The sequence below is a fragment of the Gigantopelta aegis genome, chromosome 13, assembly GCF_016097555.1.
Source record: "Gigantopelta aegis isolate Gae_Host chromosome 13, Gae_host_genome, whole genome shotgun sequence".
Lineage (NCBI taxonomy): Eukaryota > Metazoa > Mollusca > Gastropoda > Neomphalida > Peltospiridae > Gigantopelta > Gigantopelta aegis.
The window spans coordinates 24,052,493-24,072,335 of NC_054711.1; the positions used below are offsets into that span (position 1 = coordinate 24,052,493).

The 19,843-nt window shown below is 39.2% G+C and overlaps 1 protein-coding gene across 1 annotated transcript in view; it reads left to right on the forward strand.

Moving 5' to 3' along the window:
* LOC121387235 (titin-like) overlaps positions 1–19,843 on the forward strand; it is a 481,073-nt gene that overhangs the window by 36,575 nt on the left and 424,655 nt on the right. The window contains exons 7-16 of the mRNA XM_041518261.1: positions 1,560–1,740; positions 2,370–2,596; positions 4,817–4,939; positions 6,885–7,076; positions 8,104–8,218; positions 9,097–9,338; positions 11,924–12,046; positions 13,873–14,064; positions 14,492–14,679; positions 17,377–18,340. Of these exons, the coding sequence (XP_041374195.1) occupies positions 1,560–1,740; positions 2,370–2,596; positions 4,817–4,939; positions 6,885–7,076; positions 8,104–8,218; positions 9,097–9,338; positions 11,924–12,046; positions 13,873–14,064; positions 14,492–14,679; positions 17,377–18,340 (2,547 nt within the window). The remainder of the gene's footprint in view (positions 1–1,559; positions 1,741–2,369; positions 2,597–4,816; positions 4,940–6,884; positions 7,077–8,103; positions 8,219–9,096; positions 9,339–11,923; positions 12,047–13,872; positions 14,065–14,491; positions 14,680–17,376; positions 18,341–19,843) is intronic.

A 19,843-nucleotide genomic window follows, 5' to 3' on the forward strand; every position in this document is an offset into this window, starting at 1 on the left:
TATAAGCTGACTCAACCTTTACGTAGTGGGCAGAAATATAGATATATCTGATCGAGGTAATCAGAGTGTTGGTCTCGTGCAACAGTGAATTGCGGGAATTTGGTTTGGTGAACCGATCAAAGTACAATGAACAAAAACTATTTTAATAAAGATTTTAAGATAGCTAAAAACAGAATAAAGGTTTATAAACAAAAATCCCCTAATGTTGGTGTAACTTTGTTCTGTTCTTTTATTTCTCAGTTGAATTGATCACATGGACATCGCTAGCTGTTAAATGTAGTTTCACTTTTATACGGTGTTGTAAATATTATTTAACATCCACGATAGATGATTGCAATGATGAACACAACCTATTCCTTTCATTTTATAAGTGGTGACATCTCTAATAAAATGTAGTTTCTAATAATTTATTAGGAATTGCAGAATCAGCAATGACGGTAAGTACAAATTATCAGTTCTGACCAATTAAATCTGCAATTGAAAACAAAATATCAGCAGTCATGAAAAGACTTGATGACCGCTCTGATCACGTGAGACATTTGGCACCAAATACTTGTACTACTTGTCAGTGGCTTTTGTCGGAAATAGTTGCAACAATAATAATAAAATAAATTTGATTTAATTTTTCAAATAAAATATAACTTTTATTGTGTATATCAAACAGTCAAATGGATACTTGTATGGGACTTAATAGAGGCTGTTAAAAATACTGGTTAAATAACACAACGGTAAGGTTTTGAAACCTAGATTACCAACACATTTTCTTTAGTATCGTATTTCCGTACACGCCAATATTTTGCTGTATTTTCTTACATTTTTTGTTGACTCTGTGTATTGGCCGACCCCTCTTCTCTAAGTGGTAAATAGAGGCTTAAAAAGTCAGCTAATACACAGCAGTATATGGTAGTTAATGACGTAGGATATCGGCTGTATCCTGTTCAGGCCATATGAGAAATGTCCCATTCCTACCTTCACAGGATAAAGCCAATATCCTACATCATTAACTAGTTATTCTTTCTATAATTTTTTTTTGGGGGGGGGGGGAGCAGGACGTAGCCCAGTGGTACAGCATTTGCTCGATGCGTGGTCGGTGTGGGGTCGATCCCCATCTGTGGGCCCATTGGGCTATTTCTCATTCCAGCCAGTGCACCACGACCGTGGTATGTACCAACCTGTCTGTTGGATGGTGCATCTAAAAGATCCCTTGCTGCTAATCAAAAAGAGTAGGCTATGAAGTGGCAACAGCAAGTTTCCTCTCTCAATATCTGTGTGGTCCTTAATCTTATGTCTGATGCAATATAATCGTAATTAAAATGTGTTTAGTGCGTCGTTAAATAAAATATTTCCTTCCTTCCTTCCTCTTCTTTAAGTGGTATTTAGAGGCTTAAATGTCAGCTAATACACAGCAATATACGGTCGCTAATGACGTAGGATATCAGCTGTATCCTGTTCAGGCCATATGAGAAATTTCCCATTCCTACCTTCACAGGATAAAGCCAATATCCTACATCATTAACTAGTTATTCTTTCTATAATTTTTCAACTTGTAATTTGTTCAGGATTTTGAGAAGTTTCTTCATGATGCTGAAGCGGAGGTGCAGCACCTGGATGAGCAAGAGGTTGAGATCCACAAGCGCTACTCGACCCACGAACCCCAGTCCAGTCCGCTCGAGGCGCTACGGCAACACCGCTTCTTCGAGGACTCCATCATGACGGAGTCAACGACCGTCATACGACAAGGTCAGAAATAAAATCATTAAAGAGACTGTACCGAGCTTGCTGCCACTGTAACAAAAGTTAAGATCTGTTTTGTTTAATGACACGTTTAGAGCATGCGAGCGGGATGTAGCGCAGTGGTAGAGTGCTTGCTCGATGGGTGGTCGGTCTGGGATCGATCCCCGTCGGTGGGCCCATTGGGCTATTTCTCATTCTACCCAGTGCACCACGACTGGTATATCAAAGGCCGTAGTATGTACTACCCTGTCTGTGGGATGGTGCATATAAAAGATCCCTTGCTGCTAATCGGAAAGAGTAGCCCATGAAGTGGCAACAGCAGGTTTTCTCTCTCAATATTTGTGTGGTCCTTAACCATATGTCTGATGCACTATAACCATAAATAAAATGTGTTGAGTGCATCGTTAAATAAAACATTTCTTTCTTTCTTTGTGTTAAATCTACAGTGTATGTAATCCAAGCTCCTACCGAAATTGTATCCAATGTACTTTTTAGAATGGAAGATTGATGTCCGTCCGTACATGGAGGTATGTATAAAAGGTGTTCATGGGGGTAAGTAGTAAAAAGAAATAAAACATTTTGTGCATACATAATTTCTTTTATGTGTGACAAACATTCTGTCTTGTTATTTCCAGGTCGTAAGCTGCTAGAGAACCTGCAGTATGATGCACGACAGAGTGGGTTCCGGTTGGATGAAGAAGTAGTTCCGAACCCCGACAACCTGGAGACCCAGAAACAGACGAAGCGCGTCATCCAGTACCTGGAGAACCGCATCGAGAAGATGAGAGACATGCTGGAGAGCCGAGATCGCTCGCTCAACATGAACATGCAGTACGATGACTGGAAGAGAAATGTCAAAACAGTATGTACTAATAACACGATGACTGGAAGAGAAATGTCAAAACAGTATGTACTAATAACACTATGACTGGAAGAGAAATGAAAAAAACAGTATGTAATAATAAAACTATGTCTGGAAGAGAAACGTCAAAACAGTATGTAATAATAACACTATGACTGGAAGAGAAACGTCAAAACAGTATGTAATAATAACACTATGACTGGAAGAGAAACGTTAAAACAGTATGTAATAATAACACTATGACTGGAAGAGAAATGTCAAAACAGTATGTAATAATAACACTATGACTGGAAGAGAAACGTCAAAACAGTATGTAATAATAACACTATGACTGGAAGAGAAACATCAAAACAGTATGTAATAATAACACTATGACTGGAAGAGAAATGTGGAAGAGAAACGTCAAAACAGTATGTACTGGAAGGGAAACATCAAAATAGTATGTAATAATAACACTATGACTGGAAGAGAAACGTCAAAACAGTATGTAATAATAACACTATGACTGGAAGAGAAATTATGACTGGAAGGGAAACATCAAAATTAGTATGTAATAATAACACTATGACTGGAAGAGAAACGTCAAAACAGTATGTAATAATAACACCATGACTGGAAGAGAAATGTCAAAACAGTATGTAATAATAACACTGTTGACTCAATGGGAAGTAAATCACTTGCACTGACCAGTGATCCATAACTGGAAAGATCCCTTGCTACTAATCGGTCAAAACAGTATGTAATAATAACACTGTGACTGGAAGAGAAATGTCAAAACAGTATGTATGTAAACTAATGGAAGAGAAACAAAACTATGACTATGGAAGAGTCAAAAAGTATGTAAAACAGACTGGAAGAGAAACGTGTAATAATAACACTATGACTGGAAGAGAAACGTCAAAACAGTATGTAATAATAACACTCTGGAAGAGAAACGTCAAAAAGTATGTAATAATAACAATGTGGAAGAGAAAACAGTATGTAATAATAACACTATGACTGGAAGAGAAACGTCAAAAAATGTCTGGAAAAAAGCATGTATGTAATAATAACACTATGACTGGAAGAGAAACGTCAAAACTGTATGTAAGCATGTATGACTGGAAGAGAAACGTCATGACTGTATGTAATAAGAACACTATGACTGGAAAACAGTATATGTAATAATAACACTATGACTGGAAGAGAAACGTCAAAACAGTATGTAATACTATGACTGGAAGGGAAACATCAAAACAGCATGTAGTGTATGACTGGAAGAGAAAGTATGTAACAACACTATGATTGGAAGAGAAATGTAAAAACAGTATGTAATAATAACACTGTTAAAACAGTGACTGGAAGGGAAATGTCAAAACAGTATGTAGTAATAAAACTATGACTGAGGGAAGTCAAAACAATATGTAGAAACATCAAAATAGTATGTAGTAATAAAACTATGACTGGAAGGGAAACGTCAAAACAGTATGTAGTAATAAAACTATGACTGGAAGGGAAACGTCAAAACAGTATGTAGTAATGACTGGAAAACTGTAACTGGAAGAGAATGAAACATGAATGAATGAATGACTTAACGAGAAACCCCAGCATGTAATAAAAAATACAAGGGGCTATTGGGTGTCAAACTATGGTAATGCAAACATGAAAAATACATAAAGTGTCAAACTATGATCAACATCAATATAAAAAATCAAGATTTAAATAAAAACAGTGTAAAGAACTGTGCAAAAATACAAATATCACAGATAGATACTGACTTTTACTCAAAATTTCAATTTGTGCTGCATTGGCCATTCTCAAAGAGAAATGTCAAAACAGTATGTAATAATAAAACTATGACTGGAAGAGAAATGTCAAAACGGTATGTAATAATAACACTGTGACTGGAAGGGAAACATGAAAACAGTATGTAGTGTACAAAAATGTATCTTGAGAATTTCCATATTGAGAAAACAAGCATTAAGAATAAAACACAACATGTCATGCCATATTTCTGAAAATTTTTTGATATTTATTGATAATAGCAGCATACCAACATTTTTATAAATGAGCAATTTTACTTTGAAGTTAAGACATTCTTGTCCTGACCTAGTGTAAAAATAATACCAGTGTAAAATGTGCTGAGGTGTCTTTAAATAAACATTCCTTATGCATTCCAAACAATTATTGCGGACACCAACAACAACACATGTTATTGAATTTTCTCGTCAACTCTTTCAGGTTCTTGACTGGATTCTGGGACCTGGAGAAAAGCTGCTGGCCTCTCAGGCAGACATCGGTGACTCGTACGAAGCCGCGGAAGTCTTGAGAAAACGACACGAAGAACTGGAAATCAAATGCACTGTGAGTTTTCAGTCAGGGTTTTAGATCTCACTAAATTGGGCACAACAGGGTTGAGTTTTTTTGGTCTGTTCAGTGCACAGTGATGACGTTTTTTTTGGCACCATAGAATAGATGTTAAACGACACCCCAGCATGAAAAATACATCGGCTATTGGGAAGGATGGAAGGAAATGTCTTGTTTAACGACGCACTCAACACATTTTATTTACAGTTCTATGGCGTCGGACATATGTTTAAGGACCACACAGATATTGAGAGGAAACCTGCTGTCGCCACTTCATGGGCTACTCTTTTCGATTAGCAGCAAGGGGTCTTTTATATGCACCATCCCACAGACAGGATAGCACATACCACGGCCTTTGATATACCAGTCGTGGTGCACTGGCTTGAACGAGAAATAGCCCACTGGGCCACTGACTGGGATCGATCCCAGACTGACCATGCAGCAAGCGAGCGCTGTACCACTGAGCTATGTCCCCCCCCCCCCCCCCTCGGCTATTGGGTATTTTGGCACCATAATGCATGTTATTATTAAAGTTACACGGAAGGATATTCAGAAATGCATTGCAAGTTGTTTTAATGTAATTAAAGCTCAGTGTATCAGTGCTTTTGAGGTAAAATGTTTTAACGTCAGCATGTTTGTACTTAATTATTTTTAGCACAGTGTTCATTGCCTTGACTTAGTGTGCAATCTAAAGGCTGTCTTTATTCAAAATTCACCAGATTTGACTCCTGTCTGTATATAGGAAATGGATCTGTAGCTGCTATTCAGTTGGAGTAACCTGTTGTCTGTGGTATCAGTAGGTTTCTATAGAGAACAAAAGTCATAATAACCATAGTTTAACATGTAAGACAATTGGAATAATTATGACTGGTATATATACATATATATACATATATAAATGAAAAGACTGATGTCTTCTTGGTATCTCATAATTATTGTTTTAAATATTAAACCATGATACAAACAGTTCACAATTACCATATTAAATGCTGGGGTGGATTGTTATTTTTCAGAATACATACGACGTTGCAATTACCATATTAAAGGCTGGGGCGTGTTGTTATGTTTCATGATACATACGACATCACAATTACCATATTAAATTCTGGGGCGTGTTGTTATGTTTCATGATACATACAACGTCGCAATTACCATATTAAATGCTGGGGTGTGTTGTTATTTCCCAAGATACGTGCAGCGTCACAATTACCATATGAAAGGCTGGGGCGTGTTGTTATGTTTCAGGATACATATGACATCACAATTACCACATTAAATGCTGGGCCGTGTTGTTATGTTTTATGATGCATACAGCGTCACAATTACCATATTAAAGGCTGGGGCGTGTTGTTATGTTTCAGGATACATACGACATCACAATTACCATATTAAAGGCTGGGGCGTGTTATGTTTCAGGATACATACGAAATCACAATTACCATATTAAATGCTGGGTCGTGTTGTTATATTTCTCAGGAAATGTTTTATTTAATATTTCTCAGGATACATATGACATCACAATTACCATATTATATGCTGGGTCGTGTTGTTATATTTCTCAGGATACGTATGTCGTCACAATTACCATATTAAATGCTGGGGCATGTTGTTATATTTCTCAGGAAATGTTTTATTTAATATTTCTCAGGATACATACGACATCACAATTAATTACCATATTATATGCTGGGTCGTATTGTTATGTTACTCAGGAAATGTTTTATTTAATATTTCTCAGGATACATACGACATCACAGTTACAATATTGTATGCTGGGTTGTGTTGTTATATTTCTCAGGAAATGTTTTATTTAATATTTCTCAGGATACATACGACATCACAGTTACCATATTAAATGTTCGGTCGTGTTGTTATGTTTCAGGATACATATGACATCACAATTACCATATTAAATGTTCGCTCGTATTGTTATATGTTTCAGGATACGTATGGCCAGTATGCCGAGTTGCGACACGAAGCAGAGGAAATGATAAGCGGAGGTCACCAGGTGTCAAACGACATCAAGTCCGAGCGTGACTACATGGACACGGTCTGTCGGAGCTTCGCAAGTCGGCTCGAGAGACGGCGGATTCTCCTCATCACGTCGGTCAGATTCCACAGATTGGCTGAAGAGGTGAGTGAATATATAAGTTGACCAAATGAAGAGTTTTATCGCAAAACGCGATAAACGAAACATTAAGAACCATTGTGCGAACACCACTCAGAGACACTGTTCACACGTAGACAAATACAAGTTCAAATTCAGTTTTCAGCAAAATGCGATACGATTGTCTGAGGATATATCACAGATTGCAGAGAAACTGACGTAGTGTTTATGGTGGTTTGGAATAAAATGTGTTTAGGATTGGGTGTGTATAGTGGCGTTTATCGTGGTGGTTTGGAATAAAACGTGTTTAGGATTGGGTGTGTATAGTGGCGTTTATCACCTTTTGCGATGAAACTCTTCAAATATTCCTTTCCTCAGACAAAAATAATTGTACAAAGTATAATGCATATTTATGTTTAATAATTATTTATCGGTACATGATATTAACAGAATAAATAGACTTGATTTACAGATTAATTGTGTTATTATTTATATTAATATGTATGAGACCCTTTTATAATGCATCATCTATTTTATTTGTATATGTTTATTTTATTAATATGTATCAGTTCCATATTGTATATTGTATATTTTTGTGGTGAAGTAATAAAAATTATTTAAAAAAATATATATATCAGTGGTCTCTCCGATATATTCAGGAAAGGGATAGCGGGAATCAGTAGAGCTGGTTCCACTTATAGGAAGGGATGGTACCTAAGATTTGCAGGGTACAAGTACTTCAAAAATGTCTGGTAAACAACGATGAACCAGATTACTCTAGTAGTTCAAGATGATGGCACGACTTGTGATTTTGGATGGCAGCCTAAATAAACGGATGGCGGATATTACTATCGCTGCCAATGGATGGCGGGCATATTGGAAATTAGTCTCAAGAGATGGTGGGCCTGCTATTGCTTATGACATGTAGCAAGACCCCTGTATATAAATTCCTTTCTCATTCTAATTTTATTCACTAGTGTGCTCCACTCCCACCCACCATTTGTGTCGAGCTTTATGCAGGTTTAACAATAATATTTTATTTACCATATTTCAGTTTTCGCGACGTCTTGACGACCTGCTGGAATTGCTGTGTTCTGACGTTGTAGCAGAGGACGTTGAGAGTGCGGAGAAAGCTATCAAAGTGCTGCATGAAAAATGTGAACAAATCGGTATGTTAGCTGGAGCCTAATCCACTAAACTCTCATAACTTTGCGACCTCGCAATGCAGTGCTAAAAGACTTGCCAAGAGGATACTTTGTTGTCTAGCAGAGCCTAAGAGACATTTGTGAATTAGGCCTCTGGTCTGCTGTTTAGTTAACTTGGCTCTTCATTCACTATTATTTAATTTTGTGCTTGTTACAAGTGTCTGTTTCTCGCTCCAGCCAGTTCACTACGACTGGTACATCAAAGGCCGTGGTATGTGCTATCCTGTCTATGGGATGGTGCATATAAAAGATCCCTTGCTGCTAATCGAAAAGTGTAGCCCATGAAGTGGCGACAGTGGGTTTCATCTCTCAATATCTGTGTGGTCATATAACTGTAAATAAAATGTGTTGAGTGCGTCGTTAAATAAACCATTTCCTTCCTTTTTTGTTACAAGTGAAACTGCATACTTTGAAAACTATAGTCCGTCCCATCCCCCTACAAAAATGTATTTTGGAAATAATTTCAGTTTGGTTTGGCGTAAGAAGAAAAGTAAAAGTGTTTTGGAAATAACAAAAACCCACCTATTTTTGTGTCCAATTTAAAAAACAATCAGCTCAGAAATAAATAACTTGTAGTAAATTTCATAGTATGAAAAAAGGCATTCCCTGTGGAAAGGACTATAGAGTTGGTGATTTCAATACTATAGGTGTCATCAGAAATTTTTAAAAGAGATACGTTTTCATTTATAACTTTCTTAATGCGAAGACCTTTGGCAAAGAAAAATAATTGCCAAATGAGAGTTCATTCTTCATCCACCCAATACCTCTTGGTACATTATTGTCTTTAGATATCTGTTTAGCATTTGGTTTTAAACTAGATATTGTGCCTTTAAATCTTCCAGACAATGCGGCACAGAAAACATTGAATGATGGACAGAGTCTGGTGGATGAAATGTCTCGGCCAATCAAAAACGCTTTTGGAAAAGACATCTCGCCAGACTACGATGGCCAAGTAAAACACGTGACGAAGAATCTGGAGGACCTACAGGAGCGCAAGATGAGGTGTGATGAACTGGCCGACGTGCGCAAGTTAAAACTACAACAGATTTTACAACTGAGGACGTGCGAGATGGATGCTGATCAGGTATGGGTGGTTTTTATAGCATATTACACAACTTTCCATTTCATATCATGGTTATGTCCCGAGTGAAATAATTCTCAATTGTCACAAACCGACGTCCGCAGGTTAAAACTACAGCAGATTTTACAACTGAGGATGTGTGAGATGGATGCTGATCAGGTATGGGTGGAACATCTTTATAGCATATTACACAACCTTCCATTTCATATCATGGTTATGTCCCGAGTGAAATAATTCTCATTTGTCACAAACCGACGTCCGCAGGTTAAAACTACAGCAGATTTTACAACTGAGAATGTGCGAGATGGATGCTGATCAGGTATGGGTGGTTTTTATAGCATATTACACAACCTTCCATTTCATATCATGGTTATGTCCCGAGTGAAATAATTCTCAATTGTCACAAACCGACGTCCGCAGGTTAAAACTACAGCAGATTTTACAACTGAGGATGTGCGAGATGGATGCTGATCAAGTATGGGTGGATTGTATATCATATTACACAACCTTCCATTGCATATCATGGTTATGTCCCAAGTTAAATAATTCTCATTTGTCACAAACCGACGTCTGCAGACTTGTGAAAGTTAAAACTACAGTAGATTTTACAACTCAGGACATGCAGGATGGATACTGATCAGGTATGAGTGGATTTTATAGCGTATTACATAACATTCCATTGCATATCATGGTTATGTCGTGAGTTAAATAATTCTCAGTTGTCACAAGCAGACGTGCAAAAGTTAAAACTACAGCAGATTTTACCACTCAGGACATGCAAGATAGATGCTGATCAGGTATGGGTGGAACATCTTTATAGCATATTACACAACCTTCCATTTCATATCATGGTTATGTCCTGAGTGAAATAATTCACAATTGTCACAAGCAGACGTGCAAAAGTTAAAACTACAGCAGATTTTACAACTAAGGATGTGCGAGATGGATGCTGATCAGGTATGGGTGGTATTCAGTGTCGCCTTTATGAAGTAAAATCTCATTCTAGCCAGTGCATCACAACTGGTATATTAAAGGCCGTGGTATGTGCTATCCTATCTGGGATGGTGCATATAAAAGATCCCTTACTACTAATGGAACAAAATGTAGCGGGTTTCCACTCTATATATCATATGTCAAAATTACCAAATGTTTAACATCTAATAGCCGATGATTAATAAATCAGTGTGCTCTAGTGGTATCATTAAACAAAACTAACTATTTATTTATGAAGTACAAAAGTGAGAAGAAAGTATTAATTGTATCATGGTGGCAACAGTGGCAGGGATAGTAGTGGCAATGGTGTCAACTTTTGTGTTGAAGTTTAATATTCATAATATTCAAGGAGTAATTGGAAAAAAAAATTATATTAAGATAATGAGTATGTTAGGCAGAGGGTGATATATGAGAAAGATGAATGAATTCATTTAATATCGCATTTAAATCAGTTTTTCACAAACTACATGTCCCAGGTCAATGAAATTTGGTTTACAGTTGCACCTATTGATGTTGATTATAGTTCTCTAAAAAGATTTATGGTAGTTGAGTTATTTAATTCTGTGGTATTCTTAATTTATTATGATTTACTGTTAGCCTTTTGCCAGATGGAGTATAGAAAGAGCAGCATTTATGTCAGTGGTTTGGGACAGAACCTAGTTTAATTGGTAGATGACTTGCCTGAGGTGCTCTGATGGAAGGATCGAATCCACTAGTTCCAGCTAGTACCCTACGACTGATATGTCAAAGGCCATGATATATCATGTGCTGTCTGTTACGAAGTAAATAAAAAATCTCTTGCTGATAATATAATCGGCACGTAGAACAGTACATGGGTAGCTGAGTAAACACTTCCAGGCTGGGGGTAATAAATATAATGTCAAGCTTGCTACTAAGTGAGTGAATGAATGAATGAATGAATGAATGAATGAATGAATGAATGTTTAACAACACCCCAGCACAAAAATACATATCGACTATTGGGTGTCACAAATGGTAAGTATATGAAACTATTATTTTTATAATTATGTAAAACCATAGTAGAAGTCACTACTATGTATTATCAAGTTTAAGTCCATCATGACAAAGAAAACTTATTTAATTCGGGACAATACATAGTAGCTCATTTAATATCCTTTTTAGTCCCCTGCCGATACAACCAGAGTATAGGTTTCATCTACATCCCTCTGTCTGTCCATCTGTCACACATATTTTGTGTATAGTTTTATCATGTACAGTTACAGATCAAGTTTTAATTTATGGCAATTTACCCATTGTTAACAGAATTATGGCCCTTGAACTTAGGAGATACAAAAATTTGGTAGGGGAGATGTATTGCTTTAGCAGTACTCTCAGATATAGTTTTTTGGACCTTTTTTTCGCAGTGCCTCAAGATATTGAGCTGGAATTTTAGGTATAGTTTTATCATGTACTGTTATAGATCAAGTTTGACTTTCGTGGTGATTTACCCATTTTTGACAGAGTTATGGCCCTTGAACATAGGAGATAAAAAAAAATTGTAGGGGAGATTTATTGCTTTAACAGTACTCTCAGAATGCTTGTTTAAGTCATGTGATGTATGTTTTCTACTGCAGGCCATAGACTGGATCTTTGAGCTGGGCGATGTGATGGCCAGCACACACACAGAAATGGGACGGACAAAAGAAGAGGCAGAGTCTTTACAAGACGAACACCGCAAGTTTGAATCAACGGCTGCAGTAAGACACTTTAAATACTCAAGTGGCCATTCAAAAATCACAATTGCAAAATTTAGCATTTTCCCAACTATCCTTAAAATCTGTATTGCTGAAGAAAATGTTTGCTGGAATACTAATGTATAAAGTCAATATTAAATTTATTTATAATTTTTTTTTTTTTTTACAAAGCTTAAAATTAGTGACTTGACTAATATATCAAGATATACAGTGGAGTCAGACTTTGTTACATCATCTGACCAAAAAGTGTCGTGAACAAACATTCTTTAAGACTATATGTCAAAATTACCAAATGTTTGACATCCAACAGATGATGATTAATAAATCAATGTGCTTTAATGGAATGAATGAATGAATGAATGAATGAATGAATGAATGAATGAATGAATGAATGAATGAATGAATGTTTAACGACACCCCAGCACGAAAAATACATCGGCTATTGGGCGTCAAACCATGGTAATGTAAACAAATAAGGTGATGATCAACATCAACATAAAAAATCAAGATTAAAATAAAAACAGTGTAAAGAACAGATAGATACTGACTTTTACTCAAAATTTTAATTTGTGCTGTATTGGCCATTCTCAAAAAGAATGTTACATCCCTGCACCACGGTGAGGTTACAGCATGCACAGGGGTGTGCTCTAATGGTGTCGTTAAACAAAACAAACTTTTTAACCAGTGATTGATTGACCGTGAATGCACCTAGATGTAGGCTAGTCACTTAATCATGCTTTAAAAAAATATTTTATTACATGTTCATATATTTGTTGTTTTTAATAATAATTGCTGTGTGTTAATTATTTAAATACTATTCAGTCTTCTGTTACAATCACAATAGAGTAACTATTAAGCAGTATTTTTCCGTATGTCTTTATGGCAAGGGGAATAACTCATGACACATTTGTTACAATGGCAAATTCTACATAAAGAGAAAGTGACTCACCAGCCTCGGTGGCGCAGTGGTTAAGCCATCGGACTACAACTGGTTCCGGCTCCCACCCAGAGCGAGTTTTAATGACTGTGTATAGGTATAAGACTACTACACCCTCTTCTCTCTCACTAACCGCTAACAACTAACAACTACGGTAACCCTTTGTCCTGGACAGACAGCCCAGATAGCTGAGGTGTGTGCCCAGGACAGCATGCTTCAACCTTAATTGGATATAACCACGAAAATAAGTTGAAACGAAAGTGACTCAGAGACAAACATGGTTGCTGTATTGAAGTCTGACTGTACTGATATATACTCTTCAAAAAAAGTAGGGGAACTCTAATAAGAATTTATAATTGTCAAAATTGTAAGGTATATTAGCTGTGGAGAATGGTTATATGATAATAGTGAATTAATTGGGCAAACATTACAACAGGTAGTTCAATATTACAGTAGGTTTTATGACCACCAAAGATCTTGAAGGACAATTGGGGTCAGAAGTGATATTTAAAAGTTGACATTTTTTTTATCAGTAAAACACAAATTCAAACAATACAAATGACTGAAAACAAAACAATAACAACTGTATGATCAACAGAATGAAAAAGATTGACAGAAATTATGTTCCACAGTGATTAATGGACCTTCCTGGAAATTGTCAAAATCAAGAATGACACACCAAGCATGTGTACAGGGCAACTGCGTGATGCATGTGCAAACTATGGAATGTGTTTCGGCGTGTTGATAAACAGACCTGAACATTCTTTACTAGGCTGTCTGTGGTCAAAACATGTGTTCGGTCTAATAGTTGATATTAACATTAATATTTCAGGCCCTACTTTTTTTGAAGAGTATATTACATTGTACATGTTTTGAAACTCTTTTTATACAGGGAACTTATGAGTATGGAAAACAGTTGTTACAAGCAGCTCTGGTTCTTAGACGATCCCTGCGCTATGACCTTGAACCTAATAATGAAAGAGCTCGGCGATTGGAGGAGGCATGGAAGAGATTTTCACAGGGAACCAGTGAACGAGCCAATCGTCTCACAGTATCAGCCATGTTTTTGTCGTCATGTGACCAGGTGCAACCAATGAGAATTTAGTGTTCTGAAAACATCTGAACAGTCCTAGAACAAAATTAAAAGAAAAAAGAAAAAAGAAATAAGTGCTATCACAGAAATCTGAAATAGAAGTGGATGTTTTGAAAAGTCCAGCTTCAGAGTTGTAGTAGTTAAAGCATTGGGCTTAACCCTTTCAATATCACGGGGTGGACTTTTATTTTCAGGGCATGTGGAGATAAAAATCTGGGATTTATTTTATTATGGCCTTACATCTCATTAATGTATGTCATTATTTTATGTAAGTAATAATATAATAATAGAGATGGGCTTGACATCTGCGTTAAGTTTTGAATTTTATTTCTTTTTAATGCACTGAATGAATTCTGAATTTTACATCACAAAATATCTCCGTTATAAAACAAATTATTTTTAATTTTTGTTTTAACAGCTGTTTGATCGGATTGAGCAGATTCTAGGGATCATCTCTCAAGCGCTAACGCATGAGGTCCCGATAGAGGAGGTTCTCGTCAAGTACCAGACGGCCAAGGAGAAACTACTGGATGACTGTAACGAGACCATCCAGATGGGACAGGCTCTTCTAGACCGGCTCGCCCTGCCCATTATACTGCCTGATGGGTGAGTTTAAACCGCCTCGATCACAGGCTTGCCCTGCCCATTATACTGCCTGATTTTGAGTTTAAACTGTCACGATGACAGGCTCTTCTAGACTGGCTTGCCCTGCCCATTATACTGCCTGATGGGTGAGTTTAAACTCCCTTGATCACATGCTCTTCTAGACCGGCTTGCCCTGCCCATTATACTGCCTGATGGGTGTGTTTAAACTACTGCAATCACAGGCTCTTCTAGACCGGCTCGCCCTGCCCATTATACTGCCTGATGGGTGTGTTTAAACTACTGCAATCACAGGCTCTTCTAGACTGGCTCGCCCTGCCCATTATACTGCCTGATGGGTGTGTTTAAACTACTGCAATCACAGGCTCTTCTAGACTGGCTCGCCCTGCCCATTATACTGCATGATGGGTGTGTTTAAACTACTGCAATCACAGGCTCTTCTAGACCGGCTCGCCCTGCCCATTATACTGCCTGATGGGTGTGTTTAAACTACTGCAATCACAGGCTCTTCTAGACTGGCTTGCCCTGCCCATTATACTGCCTGATGGGTGAGTTTAAACTCCCTTGATCACATGCTCTTCTAGACCGGCTTGCCCTGCCCATTATACTGCCTGATGGGTGTGTTTAAACTACTGCAATCACATGCTCTTCTAGACCGGCTTGCCCTGCCCATTATACTGCATGATGGGTGAGTTTAAACTACTGCAATCACAGGCTCTTCTAGACTGGCTCGCCCTGCCCATTATACTGCCTGATGGGTGTGTTTAAACTACTGCAATCACAGGCTCTTCTAGACCGGCTTGCCCTGCCCATTATACTGCATGATGGGTGAGTTTAAACTACTGCAATCACAGGCTCTTCTAGACTGGCTCGCCCTGCCCATTATACTGCATGATGGGTGTGTTTAAACTACTGCAATCACAGGCTCTTCTAGACTGGCTCGCCCTGCCCATTATACTGCATGATGGGTGAGTTTAAACTACTGCAATCACAGGCTCTTCTAGACTGGCTCGCCCTGCCCATTATACTGCATGATGGGTGAGTTTAAACTACTGCAATCACATGCTCTTCTAGACTGGCTCGCCCTGCCCATTATACTGCATGATGGGTGAGTTTAAACTACTGCAATCACAGGCTCTTCTAGACTGGCTCGCCCTGCCCATTATACTGCCTGATGGGTGAGTTTAAACTACTGCAATCACAGGCTCTTCTAGACTGGCTCGCCCTGCCCATTATACTGCCTGATGGGTGTGTTTAAACTACTGCAATCACAGGCTCTTCTAGACTGGCTCGCCCTGCCCATTATACTGCCTGATGGGTGTGTTTAAACTACTGCAATCACAGTCTCTTCTAGACTGGCTCGCCCTGCCCATTATACTGCCTGATGGGTGTGTTTAAACTACTGCAATCACAGGCTCTTCTAGACTGGCTCGCCCTGCCCATTATACTGCCTGATGGGTGAGTTTAAACTGTCAAGATGACAGGCTCTTCTAGACTGGCTCGCCCTGCCCATTATACTGCATGATGGGTGTGTTTAAACTACTGCAATCACAGGCTCTTCTAGACTGGCTCGCCCTGCCCATTATACTGCATGATGGGTGAGTTTAAACTACTGCAATCACAGTCTCTTCTAGACTGGCTCGCCCTGCCCATTATACTGCCTGATGGGTGTGTTTAAACTACTGCAATCACAGGCTCTTCTAGACTGGCTCGCCCTGCCCATTATACTGCCTGATGGGTGAGTTTAAACTGTCAAGATGACAGGCTCTTCTAGACTGGCTCGCCCTGCCCATTATACTGCCTGATGGGTGTGTTTAAACTACTGCAATCACAGGCTCTTCTAGACTGGCTCGCCCTGCCCATTATACTGCCTGATGGGTGAGTTTAAACTACTGCAATCACAGGCTCTTCTAGACTGGCTCGCCCTGCCCATTATACTGCCTGATGGGTGAGTTTAAACTACTGCAATCACAGGCTCTTCTAGACTGGCTCGCCCTGCCCATTATACTGCCTGATGGGTGAGTTTAAACTACTGCAATCATAGGCTCTTCTAGACTGGCTCGCCCTGCCCATTATACTGCATGATGGGTGAGTTTAAACTACTGCAATCACAGGCTCTTCTAGACTGGCTCGCCCTGCCCATTATACTGCCTGATGGGTGTGTTTAAACTACTGCAATCACAGGCTCTTCTAGACTGGTTCGCCCTGCCCATTATACTGCCTGATGGGTGAGTTTAAACTACTGCAATCACAGGCTCTTCTAGACTGGCTCGCCCTGCCCATTATACTGCCTGATGGGTGTGTTTAAACTACTGCAATCACAGGCTCTTCTAGACTGGCTCGCCCTGCCCATTATACTGCCTGATGGGTGTGTTTAAACTACTGCAATCACAGGCTCTTCTAGACTGGCTCGCCCTGCCCATTATACTGCATGATGGGTGAGTTTAAACTACTGCAATCACAGGCTCTTCTAGACCGGCTCGCCCTGCCCATTATACTGCCTGATGGGTGTGTTTAAACTACTGCAATCACAGGCTCTTCTAGACTGGCTCGCCCTGCCCATTATACTGCATGATGGGTGAGTTTAAAGTGCCGCTATCACATCTAGCTCTGCCTTTTGTGAAATATTTTATTTGCTTATGTGTGAAAAAGACATATTTTATTGATGTTTTAATTATAATTTTTGATGACTGTTTTTAGGAATGACCGAGGTTTGACAGTTGATGAAGAAGGTGCCGTTGACAACATAAATCACAAACTGAGAAAACTGGATCGAAAACTCAACGACCTCAACAGATACTGGTCAGAACTGGAAAACAACCAGAGAAACCCAGACTACAAGCCTCAACTACACAGGACTCCATCCAGAAATAGACTTCCAGCCAGTAGAAAAGAGGAATCGTCACCACGGAAACGACCAAGCAGACGGGCAAGACATAAAATTTCATTGAACGGATTGAAACGAGGTGATAAAGAAATAGTTCCAGATCAGAGAGATACTCAGGTCAGATCGGATTATCCTTTGGGTGTAGGAACACAAAATGGACAGCCGTATTACCCAGAAAGTAGTGCAGCAGATGATGGAAGAACACAGCAAGAGAAGGAAGATCAAAGCATTGACGACGTTAACCGATATTACTCTAACGCGAGTGACGTTCCAAGCCAGTCGTTAGGTTACTATCCCGATGATTCAAATAGCTCTTACTACATCAACCAACAAGGACAACCTGAGTCATATGATCCTAACCAGAGTTATCCATCCGGGACAGAATATCCGACAGAGAGGCAACCGGAGTCGTACAACCCGGATCAGAGTTATGTGTCTGAGCAACAATTTCAGCCAAGCGATCAGTACAAGTCAGGTGGGTTTGAGCCACAGTTTTCAGAACATCAGGACATGGTTCCTTACAGTCAGGACACGGGTCCTTATAGCCAGGACACAGGTCCTTACAGCCAGGACACTGGTCCTTACAGTCGGTATGATCCAGATCAGAGTTATCTGTCTGAACAGTCGTATCAACCCAACAAATCTCAGCAGTATGATCAAAGTGGTGGTCCATATGAATCGCAGATGGAGTCGGAAAATGTCCAGAGAGTGGAAACATTGCCGTTATCTGCCTCAGTTCCTGATGAAGATGATGATTTTGGAAGAAAGCTAGCTGAGGTAGGTTAATTTTTTTCAACTTATTTCGTGCTTATATACCATTAAGGTTCAAGCATGCTGTCTTGAGCACACACCTCAGCTTACTGGGCTGTCTATCCAGGACAGTTATATCCCATTAAGGTTCAAGCACACTGTCTTGGGCACACACCTCAACTAGCTGGGCTGTCTATCCAGTACAGTGGGTTAGTTGTCAGTGGTTAGCGAGAGAAAAGAGGGTGTTGTGGTCTTACACCTACCCATCTGGTCGTTAAAACTCGCTCTTGGTGGGAGCCGGTACCAGGCTGCGAACCCAGTACCTACCAGCCTTATGTCAAATTGTGTTGAAATTGTCATACAGGATTTTTAAGTTGTCTGCCCCTGTTCCTGATGAAGGTGATTTTGGAAGAAAACTGAGGTAGGTTGAATTTTACTGAAATAGACATACATATTTGAAGGATTTTAAAACAATATTGAAAAACATAATAGAGATAGTAAGTGTTTGAGTTATTCTTCCCTGTTGCTGATAAAAATTACAGAGGTATGCTGAATTATAAGTCCCCTGCCGTTCCAACTGTAGGGAACTACAGGCTTCATCTCCGTCCTTCTTGTTGTCCCACATATAGTTTTCTGGATGTTTTTTTTAGAAAACCTTGAGATATTGACTTGAAATTTTATATATAGCTTTATCATGTACTATTGCAGATGTAATTGGTGAGAACTAATGTTTTTACTTACCATCATTGTTGATTCTGCAATTCCTAATAAATTATTAGAAACTATGTGATTGATTCAACAAAACAAATTTGTGCGATTGACTGTTGCACGAGACAAACATTATCTCGATCGGATATATATATATATATACTCTTCAAAAGAAGAAACGCAAAACCACATTGTCGTAACATTTGGAGAATTGATTTAATTATTGAATGGTGAGTCCGATAATTACCAAATGTTGCAGGATTGTTCACAATTCACTCTAGTCCATTGTGAGTAAGTGATAGGACACACCACTAAGGTCAAGGTCATCTGGAGTCAATACCGGGTGTGGCCTCCGCGTGTGTTAACAACTGCCTGGCACCGCCTGCCCATTGAAGCAACCAGAGTACGGATGACGTCCCGGGGGATGGTGGCCCACTCGGCCTGCAAGGCTGCTGCCAGCTCGGGCAGGGTCTGGGGCTGTGGTTGTCGCTGTCGGAGGCGTCGGTCCAACTCGTCCCATAGATCTCAATTGGGTTCAAATCCGGTGATATCGATGGCCAAGGAAGGACATTAATGTTGTTGTTCTGTAGGAAAGCCGCTGTGAGACGTGCTGTGTGAGGCCTGGCGTTGTCATGTTGGAACACTGCGTTGGCGTTGGCCATAACTGGAACGATGTGTGGCCGGAGGATCTGGTCAATGTAGCCCTGTGCATTCAGGTTGCCCTGCACGTGGACCAGGTCAGTTCTGCCAGTGTGTGAGATGGCTGCCCACACCATGACACTACCCCCGCCGAATCTGTCCACTTCCTGCACGCAGTTTGCC